The 14,268-nt window shown below is 33.4% G+C and overlaps 1 protein-coding gene across 1 annotated transcript; it reads left to right on the top strand.

The window, feature by feature from the left end:
• The first annotated feature begins 319 nt into the window (after positions 1 to 319).
• LOC139974288 (uncharacterized) lies at positions 320 to 13,071 on the top strand. The gene is made up of 8 exons (XM_071981315.1): positions 320 to 477; positions 7,319 to 7,349; positions 7,761 to 7,933; positions 8,371 to 8,635; positions 9,123 to 9,334; positions 9,781 to 10,092; positions 10,195 to 10,456; positions 12,411 to 13,071. The coding sequence occupies exons 1-8, from the start codon at positions 397 to 399 to the stop codon at positions 12,740 to 12,742; spliced, it is 1,668 nt and encodes a 555-aa protein (XP_071837416.1). The 5' UTR covers positions 320 to 396; the 3' UTR covers positions 12,743 to 13,071.
• The last annotated feature ends 1,197 nt before the right edge of the window (positions 13,072 to 14,268 follow it).

The raw sequence follows: 14,268 nt of genomic DNA, 5'->3' as shown, positions 1-14,268 counted from the left end.
TGCTAAGGTGTGAATAGCAAATAGAATATAACACAATAAAACAGCGACAGAAAACAACCGATTCTAAACTTGGATTGAACAAACGCACTAAATACCCTTTACAGGAATTTTCCACTACTTGTTGAACAGCAACTTGAACGTTATACTTCTTTTCCATTGTCACTTGACACGCCTCGTTAACGGACGCCTACAATGGTCTTATCGACTTTTCCGATTAGATCATGCGCAGTAACAAAGTTCATATTTTTCCTACGATGGTATGGATGAGCATCCGTAGCATTCCTGTCATTTCAGTCGTTTGATGGTCACCCCAAGCTCCTATATCATTACCATCTTACGCTTCAGAGACGATCATTCTCCTAAACTTTTCTTCTTTAGAATTGATTTGCTACAATCATGGCGAAATTTCTTGGGAGACAAGTTTGTCAAAGTTTCTTGACAGTGTTGACGTTATGGAATTCACTTGGATCAGAAATGGTAAGTCTTAAAACTTTGCTTTTCATCTCATATATTTCAACTATTTTTGTCTCTAAATTTTGACGTGTACAGCTATCAAGTTGCTTTCATGTACGACTAATTTATTATGTCCTTCGTAAAGGGAAACGCTTTCAACTTGTGGTCGTATCAAATACTGCTGCAACTACCTCACTGTTTTAGACAAAGCACCTGTTGTGGATCTTCCACAAACTGTATACATGAATTCTCTGATATAGAATTAAATAACAACCTCTATAAAAACGAATACATGTTACTCGTTACAAACTTTGTTATTAGTTATTAAAATAAGGTTAATACACTGCATTTAAGCTGCATTTTAAATTCAAATGTAATTATAGTCTATCTTTCTTTCTTAAGAATCTCTAGTAACCCCCGAATTCCACATGGATGGTTAGCCCATCGGCGAGAGTTAATGTAATTTAACACTTTCTTTTCAAATGTCCATGTCTTCAAAAAATACTGGCAAAGTTTCATTCGTGTTACGGTAATTACCTGATATATGAAATGTGCACGGTATGTCTGAAATAGAACCGATTAACAATTTCTATAAAAAAAAGTACATTTTACTTGTTATAATAATTTGATATTACGCATTAAAATAAGGAACATACAATGTTAGTGTCTTAAACTTCAATTTAATTTCAAAGGCAATTTTGAAGCATTTAACTTGCTGTTATTAGAATCTATCATTCTTTCTTAAGAATCTCTCGTAACACTAAAATTTCACATGTATTTGTATCCCCTCGGCAAGAAATAAGTTATATTAACGGTTCTTGTCCAAATGTGCACGTCCTACAGAAATTTTCGCCTTTTCCCTTCTGTTTTGTGCTAACGGATGGAAACAATTTAGAAATAAACGTGAATTATTTGAAAAGTAATACTCTCTTATTCCAAATATTAAAAATTAAAAAAATTAGGTCGAAACTATTAAACCCAACAAATGTAAACATGAAAGTCTCAATTTAAATCAAACTAACTTAGAGTCCTCAATCTATATTCAATCACCATATTTTTCAAAACTTAAATAAGAATAAAGTTGAAATATTAAATTTGTTCTTATATTTGAAAAGAGTGAACAAATTTAAAATAAGTCTAAAAACGTCACTGCTTGGAACAGTATATGGCCTCGAATAGCTTTTTCAATTTTTTTATCAATGCTTATATTACCTACATCATATTTTGTAAATGCAATGACTTCACAGCTCATATCCTAGTAAATATAATAGTTTATTCATGAAACTCAATAATTTAAATCACTGATCCTATTGATACCTGAAATATTTGAATCACTTTCTCACACAAACGGGTCCTTTAAGAAAATTAAATATCAGGATTTAAAATAGTAAGTTAACGTTTGCAATGCATAAATGCGCATTTCCTGATTAATTTAACCTCCAATCACTATAGATACCTCAGTTATTTTCCATGAATTGTGTATCTCAAATATGTACTAAGATTTCATTCAACAAAGGACGTCTTACCATTTTGCATTAATAAATTTTGAATTCAATAGCAGACTAGTTTGACAAATATTTTACTTGTCTATGACAATTCCTAGCGATTTAAAAGTTTAATTTAGGCAAGTTTAATTGTGTAGCTACAACTTGTAGAGAACTTGACAACTTTCAATGTGACTGGTTGAACCCATAATTCTGGAGCAACTATAGAATTAGTTTTTGTAACTAGGAGAGGACAAAAAGTTAACTTTAGTTTACTTCGCAATATCACAGTACACTTGTTACTGCCTGTGAATAATTGATTGACGCAGTCTTGCTAAGGCAAACTTTATTTCATCGTAGAAAGTATTGTATTTTTTTTTTCTGTATATTTGTTTAGTTGATGTTACATCGTAATGTGACTCTTATCTGTACAAAAGCAATTTTATTTCCCTTTCTGTCCCCTTTAGTTCCCTTTCGGCTGCTTCTCCCGACACAATTTCCAAATTATAAAACAAATATACAACGCTTGCCAAGTTTATGATTTCATATTTATATAGATATTCTCAATACACAGAACGCACAGTGTGTCTCAGATTTTGAATTAATTTTGCTTCGGAGAAAACATCTGTACGGTTCATGTGACATAAATCTGCCAAAAATCCAAACAATTGACCAAGGTACATAAGGAAGTAGTATTCACTTGATATGATATTAAGACGTTTAGAATGGCTTTGTCGACTGTGTTTACACTGTCGACTTTGTTTACATGTAGCTACTCTAATTGAAGAAGTCTCGGAAAAATCACTTATTTGAAAATGTCTTGCAAAAGTAAATCGGCCAAAAGAAATATTTCATAGTTGTTGACAGTTTTGATAATTGTCCCTATTTTTCTTTTTCGTTTCACTCGAAGAGAATATTTCTTATTAAATTACACAAGGAGAATGTTTCATATAATGTTAATTATTTTGAGTAAAAGCACATTTTTGATATTTTGAACACTATTACTATATCTCAGCCAAGTTAAATGGTATGCCTCTTACACCTTTAAATAGATCATGTCAATCCGACATAAACCGATTGTACAGACATATAATCAATTTCGAATTCAAACTCACATCGTTTATATAAATGATGGTGGGATGTAAAGGCTTCAGTGAAATTTTAATCATTTGAAGGACATGCTAAATATATAACTTAGCCGAGCGTAAATTACTTAGTTCTAGATTACAAACGATTCATTTATTGATCATGCTTTGTGTGAATATAAACTTTGAAATGTTCACTATCCACATTTTAAAATTCACCCTACAATCTGTAACGATAATCATAAGAATTCACTGTTTCTCTCTGACTTATGTGAAACAGTTTGCTCGCTTTATTGAGTTAGTATACGAAATGACGTGTTCCTTATTCAGACACTGACATTTATTTTTTAACAGAACACCTAAACAAACCAACTTCAAAGCGTATTTCTATATCAATTCTTAACGTCACGCGAACCCTTCCAAATTGAACGTCATTTCACCATTTCCTTCACTGCGACTTCCCAATAACATATACATATATATACATAGTTTTGCCACGTTTTTGTTTGTACATTTTTCACAAAGCACAGGTTACAAATAACAGAAAAATTATGAAATTTTAGGAAACGATTGTCGGTGTTTTATTTCCCACTGGATGAGAAGGAAAAACTAAATTTATTATTTCTTCTATTTTTCCTGTTTTCATAACCTCATTTCATCATATTTTTTGGGTCAGTTTCTTTTAACAAATACGTATAATGTTCATTTATTTATATTCAAACATATGTTATATGTTCAATTGTCCCAGCCTTTTAATTAAAAATCTTTTTTGTTTCATTTTATATATGTTATATGTTCAATTGTCCAAGCCATTTAATTAAAAATCTTTTTGTTGCATTCTGCTGTTACACTACGCTAGAAATGTAAATGCCACACCATATTTAAATTTATAATCGCTGCCACGCAGAACTATGCCATTAGAAACAGATTTAAAATCCATTTAAAAAAAATAATAACGTATCAAGAGTTTTAACACAAACTGGAGATGTTGTGGGTAAGACTTGTTATGCCTCAACATTGAGATTACGTCTGACAAATTGAAAAAGAACAGATATTTCCTCTCATCTGCTTCGAGAAATCTTCATTATTATAGTTTAAATACTAGAACGTTATTTCCTTGGTCAGGTTATCACACGATTACTGTCAAAACTAAAATTATTTGTTAATGTGTGTCAAGTTACCAGCAAATTTGGCTTGTCCTAGACAACTTTGAAGTCGTTCGAGATTATTCGGAACTAAGGAGGAAATGCATCGACTTCTTCTATTTTCTTTTCATAGAAGAAACGAAAACATTGTCAAGAAACAAAGTTTAGCCAAACTATTAATTTTGTTTCTCAAAATTAATCAAGTACTCAATCTTATTTGAAAATATCTTGCAAAAGTAAATCGGCCAAAAAAATATTTCACAGTTGTTGACAGTTTTGATAATTGTCCCTATTTTTCTTTTTCGTTTCACTCGAAGAGAATATTTCTTATAAAATTACACAAGGAGAATGTTTTATATAATGTTAATTATTTTGAGTAAAAGAACATTTTTGATATTTTGAACACTATTACTATATCTCAGCCAAGTTAAATGGTATGGCTCTTACACCTTAAAATAGATCATGTCAATCCGACAGAAACCGATCGTACAGACAGATAATCAATTTCGAATTCAAACTCACATCGTTTATATAAATGATGGTGGGATGTAAAGGCATATTTTTTGGGTCAGTTTCTTTTAACAAATACGTATAATGTTCATATATTTATACTCAAACATATGTTATATGTTCAATTGTCCCAGCCTTTTAATTATAAATCTTTTTTGTTTGATTTTGAAATCTACTTGTTCAAATACTCTTTTAGCAAAAGTTACCTAATGCAAAAGTATTTCGTCAAAATAAAATAAACATAATGCATTCTGCTGTTACACTACGCTAGAAATGTAAATGCCATACCATATTTAAATTTATAATCACTGCCACGCAGTACTATGCCATTAGAAACAGATTTGAAATCCATTTAAAAAAACAAAACAAATAGCGTCATCAAGAGTTTTAACACAAACTGAAGATGTTGTGGGTAAGACTTATTATGCCTCAACATTGAGATTACGTCTGACAAATTGTAAAAGAACCAAACAGATATTTCCTCTCATCTGCTTCGAGAAATTTTCATTATTATAGTTTAAATACTAGAACGTTATTTCCTTGATCAGATTATCACACGATTACTGTTAAAACAAAAATTATTTGTTAATGTGTGTCAAGTTACCAGCAAATTTGGCTTGTCCTAGACAACTCTGAATGCTATTAGTCGTTCGAGATTATTCGGAACTAAGGAGGAAATGTTTCGACTTCTTCTATTTTCTTTTCATAGTGAAAAACGAAAACATTGTCATGAAACAAAGTTTAGCCAAACTATTAATTTTGTTTCTCAAACTTAATCAAGTAGAGAAAATTATTATATTATTATCTTTTTTTTTTTACCAAAGCGTCATATCTTTAGCAAGGTTATCCCACAAATATGTTAAGTTTACTGTTAACATATAAGCCAGAGAAAAATTAAATGTTGTCTGAAGTTACCAGCAAATTTGGCTTGTCGCAGACGACTGTAAAAGCAATGTATAAATCGAGATCATTTGGAACAAATGAGGAAATCTTTCAAATTCTCCGTAATAACAATAGTTTTATTTTCCCATCGCAAAAGCAGCACATTTTTAAGATACAATATTTTGCCAAGGAATGAGTTTTGTTCATTAAATCAACCTGTTGGAGGCAGGGTCTCCAGCTATATTTTTTCCAGTATAGTATAATGACCAATCTATTTAATTCACTCTCAAATATATACCGAGAAAAATGTTTTGCACTTTGCTAACAAATATAGTATTAAATACACAGTATGGAATATGTTTCCAACCATATGTACGTTATTTTCGTATTCAAGTAATACCTAGTACTTGTGTAACCTCGTTTGCATATTGTACGTTGAATGAATTAAGTTTTTTTAAAGTGTACTCAAATGTGCTGGTTGCCCAATTTATTATTTTCGAAGAATTGTTCTCAGATGACAGCTTCGTAGATTCACTTTTATGATTTTTTTTGGTGAAAAGGTGACCCGCTGTCAGCTAAATAATAATACTAGCTCAATGAAATAACTGTTCCTTACTGGTAACATTATTCATGATTGTCTTCGTAGATTAGTTTGGGGAAAGATCGTTTTATTTTTCAATTGACTTTTTTAGCGTCAAGCAATATACTCAATTGTCAGTAAATAATTACCAAGCAACTTTACTGATTATAGCTTTATAAACAATCCGTTTAACTGAAATCACAAAACCGAGTACAAAATTCATTTCCATTTGCCGAATTTTCACTTTAAAGAAAGTTTCATCTTTGTTTTAATGTTCTTTGAAATCCACCCTACATGAATATTCATTAAAAGAAACAGAAATTGACGCATAAATGTCAATTCACCATCATTTTCATTTCTATAGCAGACCGTTGCTACTTAATAGCTAAGACCACGTACGATACTAACAATGTATTTTATATTTGATATTTTGCTAAACTAATATATTATATATGAAGCTGATTGAAAACAAAGTATACAGCAGAGCGCCGTATTACACTGATCTATCTTAAAATGTTAAACATTCTAAATGTTTGTAATATCTTACCTTAAGTGTAAAATTGCAACAGCTGATCATTTCCGTTCATATTCTTTGAAAACTCTCACACAATCGGAATAAATCCAAAGAAGATTCGATTATAGTTACATACTGTCACCTGTGATACTTCGAACATCTTCTCCATAACAAACGTAACACATACATCCTATACTGTGAGGAGATATATGTCCAACACGTATGACTCGAACAAAGAAAAGGAAATTGTTTACGTTTTGTCTGGTCTTTGTTCTGGTAGTTAGTTGCCAATCATGCATCAAAGTGATTCAGTCTTCCTTGTAAAGGTTTGCAGGTCAAAGTTTGTATCTTAACTTTAGCTGATTAAAAGTCACTCATGTTTTATCTATTTAAATGTAAGGAAGAGGAAATGAAGGGGCTGAACTGCAGTAAAGCTTAAGTCCATTAGATTAGACCTATTCCGTGACTTATGGAAGTAAGCTTGAATTGAAGTTCTAATATGAACATAAGGATCGAGCGGAAGTATATTGCCCCAGCAGACCAAGTTTGCGACATTCTGTAACTCATTTGATATAATTTATAAATCCAATTTCACTAATGTCAATAGATACAGGTAGATAATTGTCCTTTTAATTCGAGTAACATTTATTTTATTTAAAATACAGGTCGTCGCAAGCGTCGGGAAACAATCATCAGGTAGGTCAAATTAATGAAAGTCTTATTTTGAGAATCGGTTACCCTTAACTATTAGTACTGACAAATGGCTGCCGGTCACATTTGTGTTGCTTATTTAATTCAATACACTTTTTTATTTCAAGTGTCCATTGTCATCGCTTGGAATTTAACTGTGTTCTTCATGTTTGCTATTCTTTAAACTTTCTTCTTTTTAAGTTTTCATATCACTCATGATTGCCTTTGTGTATTTTATTTTTCAACTTTGTTATCATCATGAGACTTTTTTAACAAAAAAGCCGAATAAACAGGTTTTGCTTGTTAGATATCGATATGCTTATACTGAAATATTCACACTCTACGAATAACGTGGAACGCGATTTATTAATTTTTTTGTAATTTCATGATATCAAATGATCTTCGTTCTTCACACAGATTCGTCATACTTTGTTTTTCAACAACCTGAATACCCAAGAGATTGCAAGGAAGTATTGAATACCTGCTCCTCTACCCAAAATACATCTGGCGTGTACCTCATCAAACCAGATGGATACCCAGAACCGTTTGAAGCTTACTGTGATAATGAATCCAATAACGGTGGATGGACGGTAAGCCTTACTGTGTTTTATTTCACATTACATGGAATGTTATCGCATTATCTGTTTTGTAGTTTATGATCAATCATATTATTGTTCTAAACACGTTAAATAATGTTGACTTTAGGTAAGCGTAACAGAAACATGTATGGAACAGCAATAGTTGATTTGGCATTTTCAGTACATTCATATAATACACCGATCAGAAACTTACGCGTGCACTTTTGTTGGATTCTTAGGTTACAGAACTAAGGGGTATGACGTTACAGTCAATTTAAAGAGATGCAAATGGTACAATGAAAGTTGTCACAAAATAAAATAAAGCTATAAATTTATACATAGTACTTGTTTTAATAAGCGATCATATTCATAAAAACATTTTTGCTGTTGATTATACCGATACAAATTCGAGATAGTAACTTTCTACTCCGATACGATATCTACTGCAGGTGTTACAGCGGCGACGACTGGATTCTGTAAATTTTAATAGGAATTGGCAAGACTTCAAAAACGGCTTTGGTTTTCTTGGCAGTGAGTTTTGGATTGGAAATGAGAAATTAGCTTTTCTAACGAACCAAAAAGTATACCAACTGAGATTGGAGTTTGAGAATGCTGCGGGACAGTCTTATTACGTAACATATGACCAATTTCGTATCTCAGATGAATGGGGACAATATCAACTCTCAAGCGTAGGAACTCACGGAGGAACAGCAGGTGAGTCAATTTTAAAATTAGCCATGGTGTGACTCAGTAATATAGATAATAACAATCAACTAACCAATATGCAAATATACTTCCCTATCATAAAATATTAGTTACTCACCGTTGTTGGGCTGGGTGGGGGTGCTGAATTGTGTTTTGTGTTTCGGGAGTCATTATGCTTGACGACATCAGAAATCGTCTTTGTGATACAAAAGCTATCCACCCGGATTTTCCTATTCACATTTGTTTTCTGTCAAAGTGATCCCAAACTACATGTCTACTCTGTGGCATCCATATTGTTAAATATAGAAGTGCGTGATCTACCAAGTCATACCAGAACATAGCAATCAGTGCAGTTTGAACTTTCGATACTTTTCCTCAACGCAGTCTCGGGTAAAGGGCAATAGCTTCAAGAACTGTAATTTAACACATTAGTTTAGTACAACGATCACTTCACTAGTGGATCCTCTACTGCATGATTTACAATCTTCCTTCTTAGAATCTCAATTGGAATGGTGTCCAACGAATAAGACATTTTCCAATGAGACATGTGAGAGGACGTGCGATGACCCTGACACATGCATCTCTTCAACCTCTCGCACAGAACTAGAGAAATGTGTTTGTGTTGGTGATTACATGATTCAGGGTGAAGATTGCATTCCTCAGAACCAATGCAGCTGTTTCGCCGCTGACAAGGGGACTGTATTAATGGTCAGTATTGTCACTAGTTATTTTCCCTTTCAATCTTTACATTAAGGATAAAAAATTGAAGTTTTGTGAATAATTTTCGAAAAAAAAGAAATGAAAACGACTTTCATAATTAAAAGCAGAAATTACAACTGCCCAATGTTTGATTGACAGTTTCAAAAAGAAAGAAATGTATGGTAATACTAAATTTTATTGCAAGTTTCTATATTTTCAAATAATTTACGATAACCAATTTACTTGTGGTTTAATTTTTCTTCAGTTTCTATTGCCGGAAACAGAATTAAAATTCTTGTGTCCTTCTTATTCATACTTTAACATATTGTAATTTTTTTTTTCTAAATTAGAATGGTGAATTTGTCCGGTAGTCTGGTGAGTCACAATGGTAAATTCAGAATAACTGATTTAATTTTTCATGACATTCTTTTTTAAATATTTCCCATTAAATTTAGAACGGCGAGTCTTACGTCAATTCAGGATGTACAAGAAGATCAATTTGTAGCAAAAACCAACTAACGATAGAAGAGAGTTACCACTGTAGTGATGACGCGACTTGTGATGTCAGAGATGGTGTTCGTAGATGTTACTGTATAGATGGCTACGAAGGAGACGGTGTTACGTGTACCCGCGAGGTTGTCCCAAAGGATTGCCAAGAGCTTTACGTTGATGGTAGTAGTGATGGAGTTTACACCATTTACCCTGATGGTTGGCCAAGCGGCATTCAGGTTTACTGTGAGATGGAAAGTAACGGGGGAGGATGGACGGTGAGTTTTGCAAGAACATTTGGTACAGTTTAGTGTCTTGTCTCTGAATTCATTTGTTCTCACTTACTCCTGTTACATGTTAATTTATATTTATATTCATAGGTAATTCAGCGACGATCAAGCGCCCCTGTTGATTTCTATCGTACCTGGGCTGAATACAAGACCGGATTTGAACATCCTAGAGGTGATCATTGGCTTGGTAATGATTACATACACGCAATTACCAACCAAAAAACATACAGTCTTCGGATAGACCTCACAGATTCAAGGAGTTCATCGTATTACGCCCTCTATTCCTCCTTCAGCATTAGTGATGATGCGGACAAATATCGACTATCAATTGGATCATATAGTGGAAATACAGGTTAGCATTTCTGTAATTTTAGTATTAATATTTGCAATTTGCTAGTTACAAGCATTCTAAAATATAAAAATGACGTTCTCTACGTTCATCATTGTTTTAAAATGAATGCATATCTGCCTGCTTTTAAATCTGATCTAACAGATGTTTAAAGACACAGGATTGTTTAAAATATTGGAAGGAATATTCACGATAATAGTTTAATAGTTATTAAAAGATTAATACAAATAACTCACGAAACATGGTAATTAAAAGTAAAAGGCCTATAGTTAGCTAAGTACATCCACTAATGAGAGAGCACTTTACTTGTCTCCTTGGCATCTAGTCACTTTTCCATGGAACTTTATATTGAACCTGAAATATATTTAAAATCCTTTTATTCATATGTACACATCCTATCCAATTTCCGTTTCTCTTGTAACGTAGTTTGTATCGTCGGGATACCTACAAATCCGGAATGGCTAGTAAATACGCTATACTGGGCATTTATTTCTTAACTTTTTTTTCACATTGAACATCAATCTTATAGAAAGTAACAAATAATAAAATGAATAACAAATATCATATGTTTATATATGTTTATATATGTATAAATATATATATATATATATATTAATATATATTCATTTGCCTTTGTCGTTTACCTCCATTGCATTAACATAAAGTATGTTCAAAGTATATCTTTCGAGATCCGGCTTTAGAAATCACAACTGCTTTCGAGTTGGTTAGCATCATGTTTGATCTCTAGAGTAAGGCAAAATATGTCACCAAAAACAGAACTAGTATTGTTCAATACAGGTGACAAACGCCTACAGTTGAATTACGACCTTCCTTACCGGTTTCGAACCTCTGGACATGCAATCAATGTCCATAGCTTAGTGGTTAGGGTGTCTGCGAATAGAGCGGGAGGCCCGGGCTCGAGTCCTGGTGGAGGCTGGAAGTAATTTCACTGTTCTTGATTTCCCAACTCATTACGATCTCCATTTATACATACACACACACACACACACACAAATTTCTTGTAAAACATATTGGTTATTCATTTTGGACAAAATAAGTGAGAAAGTGCCTTAATGCAGCCACGTAGTGACGTATTCGAATCATTCAAAACAGTCCTCTGTATTCAGTCAACAATTCCAACAAAAGAGGTCCGTTGCCTCTCTAATCTTGAACTGTTTGGTTTGTGTGGAAAAATACACAATTTGTTGATGATGACACCATTACCAAACACGCATAATACAAGTATATTTTTAGAAACCACATTAGTAAGCATAATATAACAAAACCTAAATATCCCATTACATAACAGGAATATCATGAACCATAACTCGTTGTATGATGGGAGGTTCATAGCTTTCCAAAATATTGATGGACTGTAGCTTTCAAACGTTCTAGGTAGATTCATCGCTTTTGTATGAATAACTTGCTTAACTATTGGCCCCCAAATGTATGAAAGTTTATTAGTAAATGAAAAAATCATAAATAAAAATTATTTTAAGAAACTGGCAATAAACGCTGAATGATGAAATTACTATCTAATTAATGAGCATATGAAAACAATAAGCAAAACAGACAAATCCCAACATGCTGTTTCCATTTCTGAATAAAGGTTTAGAAATTTAGAACAATATTGTGTTTGCTTATGAGTGTCAAATACATCATATGAATTACACCTTACTGCTAGTTATCGGTAATATTCGTTGTAAACAAATGTTTGCAGGGGACAAACTTGAGTAATTCATCAAATACACGTAGAAAAACCTGTTATTAAAAGCCTTACAGAGACTTTGGCAACGTTCACGGTGATTTTTGTCCAGTCTGTGAAATCGTATATAAAAATCTGAAGTAGTATCACCACAGGTTACGAGAATAGTGCTAATATCAAAAATTAATCATATAAATTACGGCGAGGTAAAGTGCACGTATCATTTGAAGTTTTTCTTTCTCGAATCCGTAGGTTATGATGCTATGTCTTGGCACAACAACAAACCATTCAGCACACGTGACCAGGATAATGATGAGTGGAGTTCATATAACTGCGCTGAGAAGCATCAAGGAGCCTGGTGGTTCGGTTACTATTATTATTATAGTCATTCTTACTGCCATTCTCATGAATATTATTGCGATTATTTCCCTCGCGGAAGCAGCAGCAGCTGTGCTAATTGCGCTCATTCTCACCTCAACGGAGACTACGACGGCTCAACTCGAGGAACGAACATTTTCTGGACTAATCTTAGTGGATACGACTGCGGCCTACAATATACGGAGATGAAAATACGGCCGGTGTAGAGATAAGCAATTCTGATTGGTGGAATGATCTTTAGTAACGGTGTGTAGGAAACCAACATTGAGGCATTGCTGCATGTGTCCTAATGTAACATTCTATTATCGAGGTTATTTGGCTCTCATATCTGTCTGGAAGCAACAGAACGTAACGAGGTCAACAGACCTAGGTATACGTGAGATATACGTCAACTTTATTATCTAATTTATGTGACAACGCCATTTAAGATACCATGTCATTAAAATTTACTAAAATGTTGAGAAATTGCGATAATGTGCAACTAATTTCCGAATAAATTATACAAAGTGTACAACCAAATCTCGGTAAAGTTTACGTCTTCTTTTACTTCGTCTTTTTTTTTAAATTACTTTTTATACACATATGGCTATGTTAGCATCTATATGTTTATAGTAAAACTCTGTAAAAGAGGTTTTGTTCCAAAAAGTCTTGATTGATTAATATATTAGAAAAACACTTTTTAAAGTGTATGGCTCCCTCTAACCTTTATAGCTCATTTGAGTACCTTTATATAATATGGGGTGGGGGAGGGGCACGAATCAGAACCCTTACCCGTGTGTATCTTTCAACCTCACACAAAAATTTGAGAGTATTTATTTTACGATTATACCGAATTTGGGACCTGTTATTTGATTTGCAACAGTTTCAACATCTATCTTTGTTGAGGAAGGGGAGTTCTTAGACCCCATAACCCATGGCTTGGAAGTGGCTTTCAATCACCCCCGAGCCACACCTTCTCACCTGCATTCACCACAATGACTTTCCATAAAGGTTTATGCTCCTATCTAACTCAGTCTGAGATTAAGTTGAGGTACTTTTTACAGTGAGTTGGGGTACTTTTATATTCAGTGAGGCTTTGGAGGGTAGGGGAAGAATTAGACCCCTCATCCGTGTGTGTCTTTTCAACCTCTCACAAAAATTCTAGAGCATTCATTACATAACACGATTCTACGGTTAGATCGAATCTGACGGTGTTATTTAAACATTAAATTTACCTGGAGAATGTCAACATCTAATTTTGTTGGGAGGAGGATTTGGTAGACCCTATAACCTCCGACTTAGAAGTAGCTCTCAATCACCCCTGAGCCTCACCTCCTCCTCCTCTTTAACATCTTTCATTCACCGCAATGATCTTCATATCTAACTCAAAGGGAGAAACGTATAGAACCTCCTCCCCGATACCCGACACCTTTAACATATTGTGCACGTCACTGATGCAAATGTTGCTCTACCTTTACGTATAGCACGAACCTCACCTAAGGGAACCTAGGAAGTGGGTGGAATATTTGAAAATCTGTTTTAAAGAAAGGAAAAGTTAAATTCCGTCTTATTGTAATTGGTCCATATATGTGAAAGTTTTTCCACCACCAAAATCTGCAGCTACCATCGGCACGAGTATGGTTTCATCTTGACTTAAGTTTAATGATACGAGCTTATTAGATCATGTTTCAAGAAAAGGTTTTGCACATACGTTAGCAATACATGTTCGAGATTACCAATTTTCACATAATTT

This window comes from Apostichopus japonicus, chromosome 9 (genome assembly GCF_037975245.1).
Source record: "Apostichopus japonicus isolate 1M-3 chromosome 9, ASM3797524v1, whole genome shotgun sequence".
Classification (NCBI taxonomy): domain Eukaryota; kingdom Metazoa; phylum Echinodermata; class Holothuroidea; order Aspidochirotida; family Stichopodidae; genus Apostichopus; species Apostichopus japonicus.
This window is presented reverse-complemented; position numbering and strand designations above follow the sequence as displayed.

Coding starts and splice junctions, on each gene's coding strand:
- LOC139974288 (XM_071981315.1), top strand. CDS start 397: ATGGCGAAATTTCTTGGGAGACAAGTTTGTCAAAGTTTCTTGACAGTG. Junction 9,335..9,780: donor ACAAGGGGACTGTATTAATG/GTCAGTATTGTC, acceptor CATTAAATTTAG/AACGGCGAGTCTTACGTCAA. Junction 10,457..12,410: donor ATCATATAGTGGAAATACAG/GTTAGCATTTCT, acceptor TCGAATCCGTAG/GTTATGATGCTATGTCTTGG.